Consider the following 22,432-nt stretch of genomic DNA (forward strand, 5'->3'; position numbering starts at 1 on the left):
ATACCTGTACAATTAGCAACTGAACTTTATCCATTATGCCTTCAATCTGCTTTTAGTCGCTAGGGCCTCTTACCTTAGCAACCAGCCAGTGCTTTGACTATCAGAATGGAAGACGCATATTATAAAAGCAATAAAACAAAAAATAAACTTGTAGCCATAGCCGATTTGTTGTAGGGAGGGTCGGAATGGGGGTCACTGGACCCCGAAACAACGGGAAGCTAGAGAGGGAGACAGAACAGGGAAACAGATCACCGACAAACTGGAAAAAATATAAAAAATAAAGACCAACTGAAAAGCTGCCTTGAAGAGGTTGTTCTATAACATATAAAGTCAGACTTTCCCTTTAAATCCTCGGTGACAGAAGTCGAGGATATCGCTGCCTGGGATTCCTCCGGGCATTTCAATGACTTCAGGGTCTTTTTTAGAAAGGGTTGTCATACGGGGCCCCCCTCCCGCTGCCCCCCATCTTGTCTCACTGCTCATGTATTCCCATAGGGACAGAAATAGCAGCAGGCGGCTATAAAAGCCCCACATGCACCTGACTCCGGCCAGAAGGTCAGTTACACGAGTCGCAGCCAGAGAGACCGAGGGGCTTTAGCAAGTGTGGGGGCTACGGAACTATCTGCCTGGATCTATAGCCGGAACCTTCTATCCCACTAGATTGCGCGGCTTCGCCATGAATGTGGCCCCCTGCGCCCGCTGCGGATTTGGGGTTTACCCTGCCGAGAAGATCAGCTGTATAGACCAGGTCAGTGGCACTTTATGTTGTTATAACTGTATTTAAAAATCTGAGCTGTCAATCATTTAGTGCCTGCCCCGCCTCTAGAGGCGGGGCAGGCACTATATGATTGACAGCTCAGATTTTAAATTCCAATAACTTTCCATTCAGCACTTCCTAGATATCACCCAAATGGTAAAGTAAAGTTTATTTTGCTCTACTAACATGATAGAAAGGGATTTGGGATTATTATAGCAACTTTGCAATTGATTTTCATTATTTCTTTTTTTATAGTTCTGAATTATTTGCCTTTATCGTCTTACCTCTTTCCATCTTTCAAATGGGGGTCACTGACCCCGGCAACCAAATACTATTGCTCTGTGAGGCTCCAGTTTAATTGTTACTTTTACTTTTTATAATCTATTGTTCTATGCAGTCCCTCCCCTATTCATATTCCCATCTCTTGTTTAAACCACTGCCTGGTTGCTAAGGTAAATAAGACCCTGGCAACCAGTTAGCTGCTAAAATAAAAAATGGAAAGCTGCTGGACAGAAAGCTAAATAACTGAAAAACAATAAAAAATGAAGACCAATTGCAAATTGTCTCAGAATATAAATGTCTACATCATATTAAAAGCTAATTAAAAGGTGAACTGTCCCTTTAAACTACTTCAGTCCTACTTACTACTTAGTAATGTATCAAACCCAAGGGTGCACGTGCAGTAGCAGGCATCAGGCCAGGTCTATAGCTCCCCCCCCCCCCTGGCATTCCCAGTACCCAGAGGCACAAACAGCCCCCCCCAGCCCAATAAATAGTGACTGTCTGTGGCACCTTACAGCCCCCCCGGCATTCCCAGTACCCAGAGGCACAAACAGCCCCCCCCCCAGCCCAATAAATAGTGACTGACTGTGGCACCTTACAGCCCCCCTGGCATTCCCAGTACCCAGAGGCACAAACAGCCCCCCAGCCCAATAAATAGTGACTGTCTGTGGCACCTTACAGCCCCCCCTGGCATTCCCAGTACCCAGAGGCACAAACAGTCCCCCCCCCCCCAATAAATAGTGACTGTCTGTGGCACCTTACAGCCCCCCCTGGCATTCCCAGTACCCAGAGGCACAAACAGCCCCCCAGCCCCAATAAATAGTGACTGTCTGTGGCACCTTACAGCCCCCCTGGCATTCCCAGTACCCAGAGGCACAAACAGCCCCCCCAGCCCAATAAATAGTGACTGTCTGTGGCACCTTACAGCCCCCCTGGCATTCCCAGTACCCAGAGGCACAAACAGTCCCCCCCCCCCCAATAAATAGTGACTGTCTGTGGCACCTTACAGCCCCCCCTGGCATTCCCAGTACCCAGAGGCACAAACAGCCCCCCCCTCAGCCCAATAAATAGTGACTGTCTGTGGCACCTTACAGCCCCCCTGGCATTCCCAGTACCCAGAGGCACAAACAGCCCCCCCCCAGCCCAATAAATAGTGACTGTCTGTGGCACCTTACAGCCCCCCTGGCATTCCCAGTACCCAGAGGCACAAACAGCCCCCCCCCCAGCCCAATAAATAGTGACTGTCTGTGGCACCTTACAGCCCCCCCTGGCATTCCCAGTACCCAGAGGCACAAACAGCCCCCCCAGCCCAATAAATAGTGACTGTCTGTGGCACCTTAACAGCCCCCCTGGCATTCCCAGTACCCAGAGGCACAAACAGCCCCCCCCCCAGCCCAATAAATAGTGACTGTCTGTGGCACCTTACAGCCCCCCTGGCATTCCCAGTACCCAGAGGCACAAACAGCCCCCCCAGCCCAATAAATAGTGACTGTCTGTGGCACCTTACAGCCCCCCTGGCATTCCCAGTACCCAGAGGCACAAACAGCCCCCCCCAGCCCAATAAATAGTGACTGTCTGTGGCACCTTACAGCCCCCCTGGCATTCCCAGTACCCAGAGGCACAAACAGCCCCCCCAGCCCAATAAATAGTGACTGTCTGTGGCACCTTACAGCCCCCCTGGCATTCCCAGTACCCAGAGGCACAAACAGCCCCCCCCCCAGCCCAATAAATAGTGACTGTCTGTGGCACCTTACAGCCCCCCTGGCATTCCCAGTACCCAGAGGCACAAACAGCCCCCCCCCCAGCCCAATAAATAGTGACTGTCTGTGGCACCTTACAGCCCCCCTGGCATTCCCAGTACCCAGAGGCACAAACAGCCCCCCCCCAGCCCAATAAATAGTGACTGTCTGTGGCACCTTACAGCCCCCCCCACCCGGGGAATTATGATCCTTAGCTTACATGTCAGAATGATGCGGAAGATAGGGGGTGTAATTGTGCCCCCACAACCTGGCCCTCATGTATACAACAGCTAAATCATTTTAGCCCCCAAATCTTTATATGGCATTTTTCATAAAGATATAATGGAAGAGATGCAGGGTCGTCTTCCCCTATAGTTATGTTCCATCACAACAATACCCTTTCCAACCAATCATATCTTTGTTTTCATTTTCTGGTGTGCAGATGATTAACCAAAATGCTGATTGGCTGCTTCTGGTCATTTTTTAATTTTAGGTAATTCAGACCCACTATATATGTTTTATTTTATTCCTTAGAGGACTATAATAATAATAATTAGGGATAAGGGATCCTTACGTAATTTGGCTCTCCATACCTTAAGTCTGCTAAAAATCATTTAGCCATTAAATAAACCCAATAGGGCTGTTCTGCCCCCAATAAGGGGTAATTATATCTTAGTTGGGATCAAGTACAGGTACTGTTTTATTATTACAGAGAAAAGGGAATCATTTAACCATTAAATAAACCCAATAGGGCTGTTCTGCCCCCAATAAGGGGTAATTATATCTTAGTTGGGATCAAGTACAGGTACTGTTTTATTATTACAGAGAAAAGGGAATCATTTAACCATTAAATAAACCCAATAGGGCTGTTCTGCCCCCAATAAGGGGTAATTATATCTTAGTTGGGATCAAGTACAGGTACTGTTTTATTATTACAGAGAAAAGGGAATCATTTAACCATTAAATAAACCCAATAGGGCTGTTCTGCCCCCAATAAGGGGTAATTATATCTTAGTTGGGATCAAGTACAGGTACTGTTTTATTATTACAGAGAAAAGGGAATCATTTAACCATTAAATAAACCCAATAGGGCTGTTCTGCCCCCAATAAGGGGTAATTATATCTTAGTTGGGATCAAGTACAGGTACTGTTTTATTATTACAGAGAAAAGGGAATCATTTAACCATTAAATAAACCCCAATAGGGCTGTTCTGCCCCCAATAAGGGTAATTATATCTTAGTTGGGATCAAGTACAGGTACTGTTTTATTATTACAGAGAAAAGGGAATCATTTAACCATTAAATAAACCCAATAGGGCTGTTCTGCCCCCAATAAGGGGTAATTATATCTTAGTTGGGATCAAGTACAGGTACTGTTTTATTATTACAGAGAAAAGGGAATCATTTAACCATTAAATATACTTTTTCCCTCCAATGCCGCACTCTGCACACTGTTACTTAATACAATTCCCTTTAGTGCTATGTAATTGGCATGACTGGGGCTTATTTACAAAGTCAGTGCAGGTTTATTTCTAACTGTTCTTCTCCAATAAAGAATCATGTTGTATCCTTTCTGTACCTGAGCTAAAGGCGTCTCTGTCCCCCCCAGACATGGCACAAGGCTTGTTTCCACTGCGAGATCTGCAAAATGATCCTGACCGTAAATAACTTTGTCAGTTTCCAGAAAAAGCCCTTCTGCCAAGCGTAAGTACCCCCACCCCCCGCCGTGTTATCCCCTTACTTACACAACTCTCATAGGAGGGGCCCTGAGGAGTGACTATTGCCCCGGGGCAGCATTAGGCAGGGGCAAGAATCTGCATTAGAAATGTGAGATAAATAGTGTATAGTAAGGCAAGTAGCATATCAGGGGAAGGGGGTGTGAATGTGGGATAGGGTGTATAGTAAGGCAAGTAGCGTATCAGGGGAAGGGGGTGTGAATGTGGGATAGGGTGTATAGTAAGGCAAGTAGCGTATCAGGGGAAGGGGGTGTGAATGTGGGATAGGGTGTATAGTAGGCAAGTAGCATATCAGGGGAAGGGGGTGTGAATGTGGGATAGGGTGTATAGTAAGGCAAGTAGCGTATCAGGGGAAGGGGGAGTGAATGTGGATAGGGTGTATAGTAAGGCAAGTAGCGTATCAGGGGAAGGGGGTGTGAATGTGGGATAGGGTGTATAGTAAGGCAAGTAGCGTATCAGGGGAAGGGGGTGTGAATGTGGGATAGGGTGTATAGTAAGGCAAGTAGCGTATCAGGGGAAGGGGGAGTGAATGTGGGATAGGGTGTATAGTAAGGCAAGTAGCGTATCAGGGGAAGGGGGTGTGAATGTGGGATAGGGTGTATAGTAAGGCAAGTAGCATATCAGGGGAAGGGGGTGTGAATGTGGGATAGGGTGTATAGTAAGGCAAGTAGCGTATCAGGGGAAGGGGGAGTGAATGTGGGATAGGGTGTATAGTAAGGCAAGTAGCGTATCAGGGGAAGGGGGTGTGAATGTGGGATAGGGTGTATAGTAAGGCAAGTAGCGTATCAGGGGAAGGGGGTGTGAATGTGGGATAGGGTGTATAGTAAGGCAAGTAGCGTATCAGGGGAAGGGGGAGTGAATGTGGGATAGGGTGTATAGTAAGGCAAGTAGCGTATCAGGGGAAGGGGGTGTGAATGTGGGATAGGGTGTATAGTAAGGCAAGTAGCGTATCAGGGGAAGGGGGTGTGAATGTGGGATAGAGGAGAGATATAACTAAAATGAAACACAAGACTGATCCACCCCCTAAAAATCAGGCTTGTTCAGAGCTGACACTCTAACCTGCTACTTTGTTTAATTTGCACCGCAGCTGGTGAAACTGAGCAGGGGTGGGGCTTTTCTTTATGCGTGGGTGGGGCTTATACCTGACAGGGGGTGGTGAAATATTCCGATAGCAGTGCCTCCCAGGAGAGAACATGGAATAGTGCCAGAAACCCAATGCTCCCATTATCCCTTTGAGGAGAAATTAGTGCCACAAACTAGGGATGCGCCGAGTCCAGGATTCGGCTTTTTTCGCAGGATTTGGGCAAATCCACTTGCGAACCTGGGCTCGTCCGGGTCAGAACTACCCGCCTGGTTCTCCCAATCTGGAAAACTGTGCAGGATTCTCTAAGATTGATGTGGCAATAGGCTAACCGCTGATTGCCATGTCATAGCCCCGCCCCATAATGGCACAGCCCGCCCCCCACAATGTCAAGCCCCGCCTCCCTGCCTGGGGTTCCGGGCCAGGAGATGTAGAACCCTAGATTCCCTGCATCCCTACTACAAACTAAATATTAAGTGATTATATGTGTATCATTTCTGCTATTTACCCTAGATACAGCTGGGATGCTGTCAGGGGAGGGCATGTCTGGGTCTCTCTTTCTGAACTACAGCTCCCAGCATGCATCGTGAGCCCAGTTAAACAACATTTGCTTTCCAGGCACAACCCCAAGCTGAACACTTACACCAGCGTGTATGAAACCCCAGTGAATATCCATGTGAAGAAGCAGTCGGAGGCAGTGAGTGAGGTGAGTAACAGAGTAGTACTCAGAGGATCTATCTGCCCCAGCCAAGGGCAAATCCCATCAGGGATCAGCTGATAATGCTGGAGGTGGAGCAATGACATTTAGGGGGTGGGCTGTTGCTATCAGTGGGCGGGACTATGATACCTCAGGCATATATAGGCCTTCCTGTATGTTTATGTTTTTTCCCTATTAATAACATTGGCATCAAGCAACATATTTATTGGCCTTTGAGACAAAGGCTGTGATTGGTCCAAGTTTTAGATTTCTGAAACCCAGAAGGCAGTTTTGAACCTGACAGGCCATATAATACCCCGATGGTCCGGTTGTCTCCCAACTGCAGCGCCGCCATCTTCTTTTCCTTTCCCAGAATCCCTTGCCAGATACAGTGTAGGAAAGTCTATTGGTCACTGAGAGAGCAGAGGAAGTTTCCAGCCTGACTCTATGGGCCCCGTAGAACAATGCTCAAAGGCAGAGATTAGACCGTGCCGCCATCTTCTTTTCCTTTCCCAGAATCCCTTGCCAGATACAGTGTAGGAAAGTCTATTGGTCGCTGAGAGAGCAGAGGAAGTTTCCAGCCAGACTCTATGGGCCCCGTAGAACAATGCTCAAAGGCAGAGATTGGTCCGCGCCGCCATCTTCTTTTCCTTTCCCAGAATCCCTTGCCAGATACACAGATATACAGCCTGACTCTATGGGCCCCGTAGAACAATGCTCAAAGGCAGAGATTGGACCGTGCCGCCATCTTCTTTTCCTTTCCCAGAATCCCTTGCCAGATACACAGATATACAGCCTGACTCTATGGGCCCCGTAGAACAATGCTCAAAGGCAGAGATTGGACCGTGCCGCCATCTTCTTTTCCTTTCCCAGAATCCCTTGCCAGATACACAGATATACAGCCTGACTCTATGGGCCCCGTAGAACAATGCTCAAAGGCAGAGATTGGACCGTGCCGCCATCTTCTTTTCCTTTCCCAGAATCCCTTGCCAGATACACAGATATACAGCCTGACTCTATGGGCCCCGTAGAACAATGCTAGGAGCAGGTTTATGGGCCCATAGTGTAATGAGAGCAGGAATGCAGCCGGACCTACAGGCCAGACACAATAAAAAGTTACATAATGTCGCCCATTAGCCCTGCCGCCCTGTGGGATGTGCCGCTTGTTCCGGAATGTTCCAATCCATTCCGACGACTTCTATTTATATTTCATTGCAGAGATTTGAGAGTTGGTTATTTGGGGAATATTCGTCCACGTGGGTCTGTTTCTGCCTCTACTCCCTCCCGTAGCTGCCCCCTGTCCCCTTCCATCACCTGTCAGTGAGCTTTCCCAGAATTTATCTGTCAGCACCTCTGCCCCCTGTGCTATTGTAATGATTTCTTCTATTGCTTCTGCTCAAGCAGCTCTGAAACATTCTGTCACAGTGGCACAGATCCTATCTGATCCCCCCCATTGTAAGCAGCAGTCCTGCCCTGCTTTATGGCTGAGATTCTAGCTATCTGTATAACAGAGCATTCTGTCACAGTGGCACAGATCCTATCTGATCCCCCCATTGTAAGCAGCAGTCCTGCCCTGCTTTATGGCTGAGATTCTAGCTATCTGTATAACAGAGCATTCTGTCACAGTGGCACAGATCCTATCTGATCCCCCCCCCATTGTAAGCAGCAGTCCTGCCCTGCTTTATGGCTGAGATTCTAGCTATCTGTATAACAGAGCATTCTGTCACAGTGGCACAGATCCTATCTGATCCCCCCCCATTGTAAGCAGCAGTCCTGCCCTGCTTTATGGCTGAGATTCTAGCTATCTGTATAACAGAGCATTCTGTCACAGTGGCACAGATCCTATCTGATCCCCCCCATTGTAAGCAGCAGTCCTGCCCTGCTTTATGGCTGAGATTCTAGCTATCTGTATAACAGAGCATTCTGTCACAGTGGCACAGATCCTATCTGATCCCCCCATTGTAAGCAGCAGTCCTGCCCTGCTTTATGGCTGAGATTCTAGCTATCTGTATAACAGAGCATTCTGTCACAGTGGCACAGATCCTATCTGATCCCCCCATTGTAAGCAGCAGTCCTGCCCTGCTTTATGGCTGAGATTCTAGCTATCTGTATAACAGAACATTCTGTCACAGTGGCACAGATCCTATCTGATCCCCCCATTGTAAGCAGCAGTCCTGCCCTGCTTTATGGCTGAGATTCTAGCTATCTGTATAACAGAGCATTCTGTCAAAGTGGCACAGATCCTATCTGATCCCCCCCATTGTAAGCAGCAGTCCTGCCCTGCTTTATGGCTGAGATTCTAGCTATCTGTATAACAGAGCATTCTGTCACAGTGGCACAGATCCTATCTGATCCCCCCCCCATTGTAAGCAGCAGTCCTGCCCTGCTTTATGGCTGAGATTCTAGCTATCTGTATAACAGAGCATTCTGTCACAGTGGCACAGATCCTATCTGATCCCCCCATTGTAAGCAGCAGTCCTGCCCTGCTTTATGGCTGAGATTCTAGCTATCTGTATAACAGAGCATTCTGTCACAGTGGCACAGATCCTATCTGATCCCCCCCATTGTAAGCAGCAGTCCTGCCCTGCTTTATGGCTGAGATTCTAGCTATCTGTATAACAGAGCATTCTGTCACAGTGGCACAGACCCTATCTGATCCCCCCATTGTAAGCAGCAGTCCTGCCCTGCTTTATGGCTGAGATTCTAGCTATCTGTATAACAGAACATTCTGTCACAGTGGCAGTGATCCTATTAAATTACTACAATGTGTTTAACGGAAAGTCATTATGTTTTTATTATGTGACAGTTTTATACAAGTAAAACAGGGCATGATTTATCATCTGGTGCTAAAGTTTTCTCTGTTCTCTTGTAGATCAAATATAGAGAGGAAGGGGAGAGATTCAAGTCAGTGTTTCACTGGGATATGAAGTCCAAAGAACACCAGCAGCACAGTAAAGTGGAAAAGCTGATCAGTCAGGTACCAAAGTCTGTAAAATATTATATATATATAAATATATATATATATATAATATTTTACACAGCCAGCCGGTTTTGGCTTGTCCTAAATAAGTAGGGTACAAGGGACCTCAATGTCTGACTGTCTCCATATTTTATGTGCAGAAAGGGTTTGAAGAATCGGAAATGTGGTACTCGGATATCAATTCGGAGACGGTGCAGGTGGAGAAGTCCCAGAAGACAATAAGCAATGTAAGTGCATTTGGGGACTATCTGTTCTACACAGTGCGAGGGCTTTTACTCCAAAGTGTCATCTTTGTCCCACTTGTTTTTTAATGTTCTATTGCATTTGTCCACTTTTTTCCTGCTTTTTTTTTCCTTTCTCTTCTTCTCTTTGTTTTGTTGCCTTTTATTTGCCCTTTGCTGTCACTTTGCCTCGTTTATATGTGTATATAGAGTCCCAGCTCCTCAATGTATCCCATTGCCCCCAGGGGCAGCAGAACTGTCACTGTTTAGCAACTTGCCCGGCTCTTAGCGTTGCCCTTACTTTCCTTCACAGAACACAGAGCAATCGGAGCAGCAGACGAGGAAAGGCAGCTTCCCTGCCACAATCACTCCTGCGTATCAGGCAGCCAGGAAGGCCGGGAGTTTGGCAAGCAATGTAAGCGACTGAGCGAGCCGTGATGCCCAACAGGCTGGGCGAGAGAGCGCATTTGTTGAAGCAAAACAATTAGACTAAATGGCAGCCTTTCCAATAATATATCATTTAAGCAGCATTGGGTTGGTCATTATTGATATTCAGTGTGAGTTTACAAGGTGCAGCTCTAGGGGGAAAGCGTTTCCATTCCATTCAGTAAAGCCCCTGCCTTTGTCTATACTTGTGCCGTACAACAATGTGCCGGTTGTGGCTGCTTTGCTCAATAGGGCCCTTTGGGGCCCTCCATTATTTTTATCTGCCTTGTGCTTATAATTCCAGGGTTCCCTTCCCATGTTGCACCTATAGGTGCTCCTGTTGTGCCAGTTGCATCAATACAAACACCATTATTGATGCCACACTCTCTGCCATGCCCATCAATGTTGCTGCAACTTGTGCCAGATCTGCCCAGCGAGTTTTGCTCCCCTGTTGGCTAATGCAGTGCAAGAAGTCTTTTGTGCTGACACAGGGAGCTGCAATGTAAAAAAAATGTGTGACCTAATGTTATTTTGATGGAATAAAGTCCAATAAAATTAAAGATTCCATAACCCGGGATCTTGTATAATGCGCCGGACTTGTCTCCTTAACCACAGGTGGAATATAAACGGGGCCATGAAGAGCGCGTCTCCCAGTACACCTCCGTGGTGGACACCAAGGATATTTTACATGCCAAGGCAGGGGGGCAACTTGTAAGCGACGTGAGTACTGAGTCCCTTCCAAAAAATCGATGAAACAACAGAAAATTTTCAGAAATGTTACCAAACTAGCTAAAATTAGTGTCTGTTTTTTCTAGTTTCAAATAGGTGCCAAATGCATTGGGGTTCATGGGCTTTTTTCTCACATTTTTGTGTCTGATTCAGGCGAAACATTTGCTCATCCCTGTAAATTTCATTGTGCAAAATGTTATTTTTGGGTTTACATCCCCTTTATCTGCATTTGCAGGTCAAGTACACAGAGCAGCATGAAGGGCAGAGAGGGAAGGGGAGCTTTCCAGCCATGATCACCCCAGGATACCAGATGGCAAAGAGGGCAAATGAACTGGCAAGTGATGTAAGTAGCCACCTTGTGTCCGGCTCGGCCACTGCTTGTCTCCATTATGTTCTGTGCCCTCGTGGGGCTGGAAAGATCAGTACCAGCAAGAAAGATTGGAAAGAAAGATTTCCGTCTTTATTAGCGTCCAAATGGCTAATAATCAGAATTTGACAATTCGCCGAGTTCATATAGAAGCCAATAACAAAACTTTAGAGATTTCTCTGGGTTTTGTCCCAAAACGCAATTTTTCAAATTGTTGCCATGGGATTTTCGTGGCAACAATTCCCAAAAGGTTGAGTTTTTTATGACTTTTCTTGCAGTGACTTTTTCTTTCAGTAAATATTAGACATGGGGTGGGCAAACTACGTCCCGCGGGCCACATCCGTCCCCTTGGTCTGTTTAATCCGGGCCGCCGACTCCGTAAGTCTCATCACGCGAGACTTGGCGTCTGGGGACTGATGAGCGGAAACGGCGTAACACCGGCCCGGCCCGTCAGTAAGTCAATGTGGCCCCTGAGCCAAAAAGTTTGCCCACCCCTTTATTAGACATTCGGGAAAACAAATTTAGTTGAATTTGAAAATAAAATAATTTGAGAAACGAGTTTTAGTAAACCTGCCCCATAATTTATTTGTATGTGAGTTGCAGTTATTCGTTTGTGTTTCTTTAACCTAAATAGTGATGAGCGAATCTGTTCCGTTTCGCTTCGCCGAAAAATTCACGAATCTTTCAAAAGATCCGCAAAACGGCGAAAATGTTGTGCGGCAAAAAAAATTGTCGCCCGCGGCTATTAATTTGTTGTCCGCGGCTATTATTTTGTCGTGCGGCTATTATTTCGTCGCCCGCGGCTATTATTTCGACGCCAGGCTATTATTTTGTCGCCCGCGACTATTATTTTGTCGTGCGGCTATTATTTCGACGCCCATGGCTATTATTTCGACGCCAGGCTATTATTTCGTTGCCCGCGGCTATGATTTCGTTGCGCGGCTATTATTTCGTCGCGTGGCTATTATTTCGTCGCCCGTGGCTATGATTTCGTCGCCCGGGGCTATTATTTCGTCGCGTGGCTATTATTTCATCGCACGGCTATTCTTTTGACGCCCGCGACTATTCTTTTTTGATGCCGCCGACAATTTTTGGACGTGCGGCTAATTTTTCCACTGTGTTTTGTGAAACAATCCGCCAATGGCGGGAATTTGCCGCGAAACATTTCGCCCATCACTAAACGTAAATGGTCAGTAGAGTCAGTGACCCTAGCAACCTGTCAGCAGATACATTTTTATTGCAATGAATATGTTGTCACCATTTATCTTTCTGCTTAGAATCCTATTCACCCATGGCTGGCAGGGGCCGTGAATGGTTGCTAGGGGGCGATGAATCCAGCAACCAAATAACAGTCGCAATTCTAAGTTTAATTGAATCCCAGTTAACAATGAACTCGATGATTCTTCCACCTCTGTAGAAAAATAAAAGTGAATAGTTTTTCCTGCAGCAACTTTGCAGAACATCCCAGATGTTTGTGGTATGAGCCTGACTCGGAATCCAATAGACTCGGCCCCGGTGGGTCCATTCTACATATTTAATCAAAGGGTACAAAGCGGTGAGTGCTCGGTGCAGCCTCTTCCCTTAGGGTAGGCCAGCTGCCACACTGACACGATGCCGAGCATCAAAATGTCACCGCTGACAACTTCCCCTTGATTCCGCTGACACCCGTCAGGATTTCTGAAGGCGCCACTTTTCTCGCCCTGTAACAGCCGATGGTTTCAAAGAGCAGAAATGACTTGTCCTTTAACCCCTCTGACCTATGTTAAAAAGGAGTCATTTGTCCGCTTTTCCCCTCCGCTCCATTTCCCCCCGGTTCCGTTCCCAGGCGGCGGCGAATGTAAAACCGACGCATGGTATAAACTGTCAGTGTTTCTAATTACCTCTGTGCCAGATTAAATACCATCAACGCTACGAGAGAGAGATGAAGGGGAAAGCCAGCCAGACAGCCGTGACAGATGTGACTTCTGCCAAACAAAATGCAGATCAGTTGGGCCAGGTACGTGGCGGCGCCTGAGATGGGACCCATTTAGCGCAGACTTGCTGTTCCTATTATCTCTCCTAATTTCCCCCCTGATATCCCCCCTTTTACTTCACATTCATCAGAAGAAAACATCAAAGGAGCTGAAATTTCCCTTTGATACAGTCTTAGCTTTGGTGAAGATATTTAACGAGATCAAACAATCCGATAATGATACATTCTCACCTGGCAAACTGTTAATGGGGGAACTTACTGCGTCCGACCTTCGGCGAAATCCTCCATCTTCCCACTCGCTATTAATCACGCTGCAGTCAATTAGCTAAACTGTCAGAGTGTTATTTTCTAATATTCTCTTACTAATCATTCCAAGACTAAATTAATGTGCTTCTTTGTTTTGTTTGTGGCTTTGCTTTATAATGATGTGTAAATAAAGCGCTATAGTCTTGCTTACCTTGCCCAGGTTAGGGTGAAGACACATTGGGCTACTAGTAGCAGCTACTTTTTAAAGGCTACTAAACGCCAGAAAATCCCCTGCCATAGGCAATACTGAGAATTACCTCTGCTAAGGGCGAAGACACACTGAGCTACTTAGTAGCAGCTACTTTTTCATGGCTACTAAACGCCAGAAAATCCACTGCCATAGACAATACTGAGTATTGCCTCTGCTAAGGGTGAAAACACACTGAGCTACTTAGTAGCAGCTACTTTTTCACAGCTACTAAATGCCAGAAAATCCCCTGCCATAGACAATACTGAGTATTGCCTCTGCTAAGGGTGAAAACACACTGAGCTACTTAGTAACAGCTACTTTTTCACAGCTACTAAATGCCAGAAAATCCCCTGCCATAGACAATACTGAGAATTGCCTCTGCTAAAACACACGTAGAGACAATTATCAGTAAACGATCAGCATTGTCTGTTTTAGTAGCCACGACAAGTAGCTGCTACTAGTAGCTCCGTGTGTCTTCAAGGTGGCCATACAAGGGACTGATATCAGCAGTTTATCAGCCCGTGTAGGGGCAAGAATGAGGGGCTTGCCCAACCGATATCTGGCCTGAAATTGGCCAGATCTCGATCGGGCAGGTTAAAAGATTTAGTCACATTGGCTCGTTGATGCGGTCCCCAAACCAATTGCTCCATTGTCGCCATTATAGTTCGATCGTTTGGCCCCAGGGCCAAACTATCGAATTAGCCTACATTTTCCCCGATATCGCCCACCCGTAGGTGGGGATATCGGGAGAAGATCCGCTCACTTGGCGAGTATGGGGACCTTTACTCTTCCTTTGTCTCCCAACCCATCAGCTTCATTCTGCCGAGTTTATTTTCCATTAAACCAGAAACCGTAGTGTCCTTATTAGTGGTTAGGGATGCTCCAAATCCACTATTTTAGGATTCTTCCGATTTAGCCCAATACCGAACTGAATCTGAAATCCTAAAGAGAACCGCAATGTGGTTAAAAGCTTCCGTGTTTATATGTAGAATCTTGGCCGAATCCCAAACCGAATCTTGAATTTGGTGCATCCGTATTAGGGGTGGTGCCCATTAAGGGTAAGAACCCAAGGAGCGGTGATAGATCTCTGCTATTGGGGGCGACAAACCGCTCCAAAAAGGCTTTCCACCGGGGGCAATAGAAGGTGCTGCTGGAAACCCTTTGCTTTGGTAATGCAAAATCACTCAAACGCAGGCAACTTCAGCGACTTCGGAAAACGAAGTTATGCAAAGGGAAACTCCTATTGCCCCCGGGGGAAAGCCTTTTTGTCACCCCCGATAGAGATCTATCACTGGCAACACAACTGCTCCTTGGGTTCTTACCTTAAGGGTGAAGACACATTGGGCTACTAGTAGCAGCTACTGTTTCAAGGCTACTAGACTCCAGAAAATCCCCTGCCATAGACAATACTGAGAATTGCCTCTGCTAAACACACCTAGAGACAATTATAATTCTATATAATATAATATAATAAAGTAAATGATCAGCATTGTCTGTTTTAGTAGCCGTGACAAGTAGCTGCTACTAGTAGCTCTGTGTGTCTTCACCCTAAAGTTAACTATATGTTTATTATAGAAAGTCCAATTCTCAGCAACTTTTCAATTGGACTTTGCAGCTTTCAAACAGGAGTCACTGGATGAGGGGGGGGGGGGCTAACCAAACATGTCCTGTCCATAGAGAAATCAGTGTGTAAATAGTCTGGAATTTCTTTAATTAATATTTAATGGATCTGTTCCCTGTAGGATTACACCGAGGAATATGAAGAATACAGGGGGAAGGGGAGTTTTCCCGCAATGATAACGCCGGCCTTTCTCAATGCTAAAAAAGCCAATGAAATTGTCAGTGATGTGAGTAATCCCTGCCGGGATATTGTGGGGGCCTTATTGGCTTAATATAATGTAGAATGCCAGCCAATCAGCAGCTAGGTGGACCTGATAGGGAACTGTATTATATTATTCTGTGTGAAGGAAGAACTGTGATTGGTTGCCTATATCCTACTGTGCTCCTGGGCCATAAGGGAGGGTGAGTGGATCTCATAGAATTATTAGTAAAAGCAGCATAAATGGGTCACGCCAAGCAATGGGAACAGTGGTAAGGGCGGAGCCCAAGTATTGATTGAATCTGATTGGTCAGCAACCTTCCATAATGTCGAGGCGGATAATTCTGCCACATTTTTAAAGATTTCCCATTTCCGGTGATATTTAATTCATCTTTTTCAGATCAAATACAAGAAGGATCTATCCAAGATGAAAGGCGCCGCTCATTATCACTCTTTGGCCTCCGAGGACAACCTGACCCTGAAACAGGCCCAAAATGTCAACAAGCTGGTCAGCGAGGTGCGGCAAATACTGGGGCCCCCAGTCTCTATTATTAACTGTATTGGGGGGGGACTGAGTTTACTGGGTTACAATAAAGCACCAAGGCGATAAACAGCGATAATGACTTAGCTGAAAGCAGTTCTAATGTGTAGCGCTGGCTGAAAGCTCAGACTCAGGCACACTTTACTGCTGCGCTGCAAGTTGGAGTGATATCCCCCCCCCTCACCCCCAGCAGCCGATCAGCAGAACAATGGGAAGGGAGCAAGATAGCAGCTCCCAGTAGGTATCAGAATAGCACTCAATAGTAAGAAATCCAAGTCCGGCTTGGGACTCCTCCAGTTACATGGGAGTAGGAGAAACAATAGGTTAGCTGAAAGCAGTTCTAATGTGTAGCACTGGCTGAAAGCTCAGACTCAGGCACACTTTACTGCTGCGCTGCAAGTTGGAGTGATATCCCCCCCCCTCACCCCCAGCAGCCGATCAGCAGAACAATGGGAAGGGAGCAAGATAGCAGCTCCCAGTAGGTATCAGAATAGCACTCAATAGTAAGAAATCCAAGTCCGGCTTGGGACTCCTCCAGTTACATGGGAGTAGGAGAAACAATAGGTTAGCTGAAAGCAGTTCTAATGTGTAGCGCTGGCTGAAAGCTCAGACTCAGGCACACTTTACTGCTGCGCTGCAAGTTGGAGTGATATCCCCCCCCCTCACCCCCAGCAGCCGATCAGCAGAACAATGGGAAGGGAGCAAGATAGCAGCTCCCAGTAGGTATCAGAATAGCACTCAATAGTAAGAAATCCAAGTCCGGCTTGGGACTCCTCCAGTTACATGGGAGTAGGAGAAACAATAGGTTAGCTGAAAGCAGTTCTAATGTGTTATTTAGAGATAAACATAAATATCATGAGAAAATCCATTTTTCCATTGTACCCTGGAACAGGTGGAGTACAAGAAAGATCTGGAACACAGCAAAGGGCACAGCATTAACTACTGTGAGACGCCCCAGTTCCGAAACGTCAGTAAAATCTCCCAATACACAAGTGATGTAAGTACGGGGCACTTCCATGGCGCCCACTCTGCCCCCCCATAACCTGTGATATAAAAGTGAATGAAAAGGTCCCTCTGTCCCTCCCTGATAAGGAGCCAAGGCTGCTCCGCTGTGGGTTTGGATCACAGAGTTCTGTGCGGGATTTTGTTCTGGTATAAACAGCTCTGGCAATGGCCTTTCCCTTGTGGCCCCTCGGCTGCTGGGATTTGCCTTATCTCACCTTTCCATTTCCTGATGACTAATAATCCCCCCCTTGATGTTTAAGTCCTACTAATTAAGGCCAAATAAAGTTGGGCCAATAAAGTTTGGGAAAGAAGAGAATTCCTTATGGATTGTGTTTGTTTTGGAAAGAACAAGTGAAAGTCATTTCTCTCCGACTGGGGTTTTGGAAGAACTGGGCCTTAGTGTGAGGATTTTATATATATCTCTGTACAGGCTATGAGCAAACTTAGGGGGCTGTTCCTGCTGAATTGTGCTTAGTACAGGGGAATCCCTATGTACCATAGTTTTATGGTATCTCTCTGTACAGGCTATGGGCAAACTTAGGGGGCTGTTCCTGCTGAATTGTGCTTAGTACAGGGGAATCCCTATGTGCCATAGTTTTATGGTATCTCTCTGTACAGGCTATGAGCAAACTTAGGGGGCTGTTCCTGCTGAATTGTGCTTAGTACAGGGGAATCCCTATGTGCCATAGTTTTATGGTATCTCTCTGTACAGGCTATGAGCAAACTTAGGGGGCTGTTCCTGCTGAATTGTGCTTAGTACAGGGGAATCCCTATGTGCCATAGTTTTATGGTATCTCTCTGTACAGGCTGTTTCAATATATATGTATACAGTATATATGTATTCTTAATATTTTCACATTGTTTTTATGTCTGAAGCTGAAATACAAAGAGAAATATCAAAACCAGATGAAGGGTCATTATGAAGGTGTCGGCATGGACAAGCGAACTTTGCACGCCATGAAGGCTGGAAATCTTGCCAGCAATGTGAGTAAATGCAGATAATAAGAATTAAGTATTTATCTGACTACAAGGCTGCAGGCTGAGTTATACAGGGAACTCTGAGTATCACTCATGTATTATAAGGGATAATGTACCCCCTACTGTAAATGATAAGGATATTAGCAGTCACTGAGGGGTTCTGTGCCCCCCATATAAAGGCACAAGGCTGCAGGCTGAGTTATACAGGGAACTCTGAGTATCACTCATGTATTATAAGGGGTAATGTACCCCCTACTGTAAATGATAAGGATATTAGCAGTCACTGAGGGGTTCTGTGCCCCCCATATAAAGGCACAAGTCTGCAGGCTGAGTTATACAGGGAACTCTGAGTATCACTCATGTATTATAAGGGATACTGTCCCCCCTACTGTAAATGATAAGGATATTAGCAGTCACTGAGGGGTTCTGTGCCCCCCATATAAAGGCACAAGGCTGCAGGCTGAGTTATACAGGGAACTCTGAGTATCACTCATGTATTATAAGGGATACTGTCCCCCCTACTGTAAATGATAAGGATATTAGCAGTCACTGAGGGGTTCTGTGCCCCCCATATAAAGGCACAAGGCTGCAGGCTGAGTTATACAGGGAACTCTGAGTATCACTCATGTATTATAAGGGATAATGTACCCCCTACTGTAAATGATAAGGATATTAGCAGTCACTGAGGGGTTCTGTGCCCCCCATATAAAGGCACAAGGCTGCAGGCTGAGTTATACAGGGAACTCTGAGTATCACTCATGTATTATAAGGGATAATGTACCCCCTACTGTAAATGATAAGGATATTAGCAGTCACTGAGGGGTTCTGTGCCCCCCATATAAAGGCACAAGGCTGCAGGCTGAGTTATACAGGGAACTCTGAGTATCACTCATGTATTATAAGGGATAATGTACCCCCTACTGTAAATGATAAGGATATTAGCAGTCACTGAGGGGTTCTGTGCCCCCCATATAAAGGCACAAGGCTGCAGGCTGAGTTATACAGGGAACTCTGAGTATCACTCATGTATTATAAGGGATACTGTACCCCCTACTGTAAATGATAAGGATATTAGCAGTCACTGAGGGGTTCTGTGCCCCCCATATAAAGGCACAAGGCTGCAGGCTGAGTTATACAGGGAACTCTGAGTATCACTCATGTATTATAAGGGATACTGTACCCCCTACTGTAAATGATAAGGATATTAGCAGTCACTGAGGGGTTCTGTGCCCCCCATATAAAGGCACAAGGCTGCAGGCTGAGTTATACAGGGAACTCTGAGTATCACTCATGTATTATAAGGGATAATGTACCCCCTACTGTAAATGATAAGGATATTAGCAGTCACTGAGGGGTTCTGTGCCCCCCATATAAAGGCACAAGGCTGCAGGCTGAGTTATACAGGGAACTCTGAGTATCACTCATGTATTATAAGGGATACTGTACCCCCTACTGTAAATGATAAGGATATTAGCAGTCACTGAGGGGTTCTGTGCCCCCCATATAAAGGCACAAGGCTGCAGGCTGAGTTATACAGGGAACTCTGAGTATCACTCATGTATTATAAGGGATACTGTACCCCCTACTGTAAATGATAAGGATATTAGCAGTCACTGAGGGGTTCTGTGCCCCCCATATAAAGGCACAAGGCTGCAGGCTGAGTTATACAGGGAACTCTGAGTATCACTCATGTATTATAAGGGATACTGTACCCCCTACTGTAAATGATAAGGATATTAGCAGTCACTGAGGGGTTCTGTGCCCCCCATATAAAGGCACAAGGCTGCAGGCTGAGTTATACAGGGAACTCTGAGTATCACTCATGTATTATAAGGGATACTGTACCCCCTACTGTAAATGATAAGGATATTAGCAGTCACTGAGGGGTTCTGTGCCCCCCATATAAAGGCACAAGGCTGCAGGCTGAGTTATACAGGGAACTCTGAGTATCACTCATGTATTATAAGGGATACTGTACCCCCTACTGTAAATGATAAGGATATTAGCAGTCACTGAGGGGTTCTGTGCCCCCCATATAAAGGCACAAGGCTGCAGGCTGAGTTATACAGGGAACTCTGAGTATCACTCATGTATTATAAGGGATACTGTACCCCCTACTGTAAATGATAAGGATATTAGCAGTCACTGAGGGGTTCTGTGCCCCCCATATAAAGGCACAAGGCTGCAGGCTGAGTTATACAGGGAACTCTGAGTATCACTCATGTATTATAAGGGATACTGTACCCCCTACTGTAAATGATAAGGATATTAGCAGTCACTGAGGGGTTCTGTGCCCCCCATATAAAGGCACAAGGCTGCAGGCTGAGTTATACAGGGAACTCTGAGTATCACTCATGTATTATAAGGGATAATGTACCCCCTACTGTAAATGATAAGGATATTAGAAGGTTCCGGTTGTGCTTATATTACAGATCGCCTACAAATCAGACTACAAGGATGACAATGTGAATGCTGATTATAATTACCCGGCGACGCTGACACCTTCCTACGAAACCACCAAGAAACTGACTTGTCTGAAAGACGTAAGGGAAGAAGCAATGATACTGAGTGACACAGGGGCAGTTGGGGGCAACTATAAATCTCCTGCCCCGGGGGGCGCGGGTACAAACTAATAATAGGGCTGTGTAATTACACTAATAGTAACAGTGTCTCCAGTCTGGACAATGTGCAGCTAATTAATGTAATATACAATATACATGTCTGTTTCCCCCCCCCCCCCGACTCTATAGCAGCCAATAGAATTTCAGGGTGACTTTTTATTCCACCCCATTTAAACAGATGAACCACTAAATGCAACTTCATTCCTTTGTCGTTTATTGTTTTATATTTTATTTTATTATCGTTTATTATCATTTTTTTTAATTATATATTTTATTATATTTGATTTCCTTCAGGTCAACTATCGGCAGAGCATCGACAAGCTGAAGTACAGCTCGGTGGCCAGCACCCCCCAAATGCTCCAAGCCAAAGTCAATGCCCAGCAGCTGAGCAATGTAGGTGCCACTCGGGTCCCACGTTGGCCCCGCCCCAGTGGCCAAACTACCCTATAGAGCAGACCCCACAGTCACGGGGGGGGGGGGGGGGTCCGGGCCACAGGGTCTGCTGTATTGTATTCCCTTGTTACAAGTCTCTTTCCCCCCCCCTCAGCTGAACTATCGCTCAGAATATGAGAAGTCCAAGACCCATTACACCCTCCCGCAGGATGTGCCGGAACTGGTGAAAGCCAAATCCAACGCGGAGCTGTATAGTGAGGTAACGGCTTGGGCGGCTAATGGGGGCTGTAGGGCAAATCATTTGGCTTATAACTTAATCAGCCCCCGGCCAACATCTGTGTTCAACTGCCCAACTCCCGTAGCGCAATGATGTCACAGCACAATAGCCCTAACGGCAGTTTTGATGCAGAACAGAAGTTGGTACCAGGGGTTTAATGAACAGGAAGATATTGTGCATCCTTCAGGGCACAGGCACGAGTCTGCTCAGTTTGCTCCTCTCTCCCCCTCCCTTCTCCTCCTCCCCCTCCCATCTCTCCTCTCTCCCCCTTCCATCATCTCTTACGCCCCCCTCCCTGAGTGGCACGAGTCTGCTCAGTTTGCTCCTCTCTCCCCCTCCCTTCTCCTCCTCCCCTCCCATCTCTCCTCTCTCCCCCTTCCATCATCTCTTACGCCCCCCTCCCTGAGTGGCACGAGTCTGCTCAGTTTGCTCCTCTCTCCCCCTCCCTTCTCCTCCTCCCCCTCCCATCTCTCCTCTCTCCCCCTTCCATCATCTCTTACGCCCCCCTCCCTGAGTGGCACGAGTCTGCTCAGTTTGCTCCTCTCTCCCCCTCCCTTCTCCTCCTCCCCCTCCATCTCTCCTCTCTCCCCCTTCCATCATCTCTTACGCCCCCCTCCCTGAGTGGCACGAGTCTGCTCAGTTTGCTCCTCTCTCCCCCTCCCTTCTCCTCCTCCCCCTCCCATCTCTCCTCTCTCCCCCTTCCATCATCTCTTACGCCCCCCTCCCTGAGTGGCACGAGTCTGCTCAGTTTGCTCCTCTCTCCCCTTCCCTTCTCCTCCTCCCCCTCCCATCTCTCCTCTCTCCCCCTTCCATCATCTCTTACGCCCCCCTCCCTGAGTGGCACGAGTCTGCTCAGTTTGCTCCTCTCTCCCCTTCCCTTCTCCTCCTCCCCCTCCCATCTCTCCGGAGAGCTGCTGAACAAAAAGCTAAGTAAGTGAAAAACCATAAAAAATAAATAATGAAGACCAGTTGTAATTAGTCTCAGAATATCAATGTCTATAGCAAAGCTAATTTAAAGGTCAACTACCCCTCTAATGTATTTATGTACAATAGTCATGACTCCAATACATTGGCCAATCCCAGGCCGCGCTGCCATAGGCTATTGCCTGCTCCTTGGGTGCCCAACCGCCAGGGTCCCAGGGGCCACTTCTCACGTTGCTTTATATATATATATATATATACAGAATAAGTACAAAGAAGGCTGGACCAAGTCCAAGGGGCAGGGGTTTGAGCTGAGCCTGGACTCCCTGTCTATTCTGGCCGCCAAGGCTTCCCGCGACATCGCCAGCGACGTAAGTTTCCCCCGTAACCGGAC

The 22,432-nt window shown here is 46.7% G+C and overlaps 1 protein-coding gene across 1 annotated transcript in view; it reads left to right on the forward strand.

Annotated features, from left to right (window-relative positions):
- Window positions 1-532: 532 nt before the first annotated feature.
- Window positions 533-22,432, forward strand: part of nrap (nebulin related anchoring protein) — a 48,101-nt gene continuing 26,201 nt past the window's right edge. Inside the window, exons 1-17 of the mRNA XM_031905863.1 lie at window positions 533-748; window positions 4,388-4,482; window positions 6,214-6,301; window positions 9,165-9,269; window positions 9,413-9,499; window positions 9,807-9,908; window positions 10,535-10,639; window positions 10,884-10,991; window positions 12,907-13,011; window positions 15,226-15,330; window positions 15,703-15,819; window positions 16,736-16,840; window positions 17,725-17,832; window positions 20,259-20,369; window positions 20,742-20,840; window positions 20,995-21,099; window positions 22,302-22,409. Of these exons, the coding sequence (XP_031761723.1) occupies window positions 677-748; window positions 4,388-4,482; window positions 6,214-6,301; window positions 9,165-9,269; window positions 9,413-9,499; window positions 9,807-9,908; window positions 10,535-10,639; window positions 10,884-10,991; window positions 12,907-13,011; window positions 15,226-15,330; window positions 15,703-15,819; window positions 16,736-16,840; window positions 17,725-17,832; window positions 20,259-20,369; window positions 20,742-20,840; window positions 20,995-21,099; window positions 22,302-22,409 (1,725 nt within the window). The 5' untranslated portion in view covers window positions 533-676. The remainder of the gene's footprint in view (window positions 749-4,387; window positions 4,483-6,213; window positions 6,302-9,164; window positions 9,270-9,412; window positions 9,500-9,806; window positions 9,909-10,534; window positions 10,640-10,883; window positions 10,992-12,906; window positions 13,012-15,225; window positions 15,331-15,702; window positions 15,820-16,735; window positions 16,841-17,724; window positions 17,833-20,258; window positions 20,370-20,741; window positions 20,841-20,994; window positions 21,100-22,301; window positions 22,410-22,432) is intronic.

This window comes from Xenopus tropicalis, chromosome 7, assembly GCF_000004195.4.
Source record: "Xenopus tropicalis strain Nigerian chromosome 7, UCB_Xtro_10.0, whole genome shotgun sequence".
Taxonomy (NCBI): Eukaryota; Metazoa; Chordata; class Amphibia; order Anura; family Pipidae; genus Xenopus; species Xenopus tropicalis.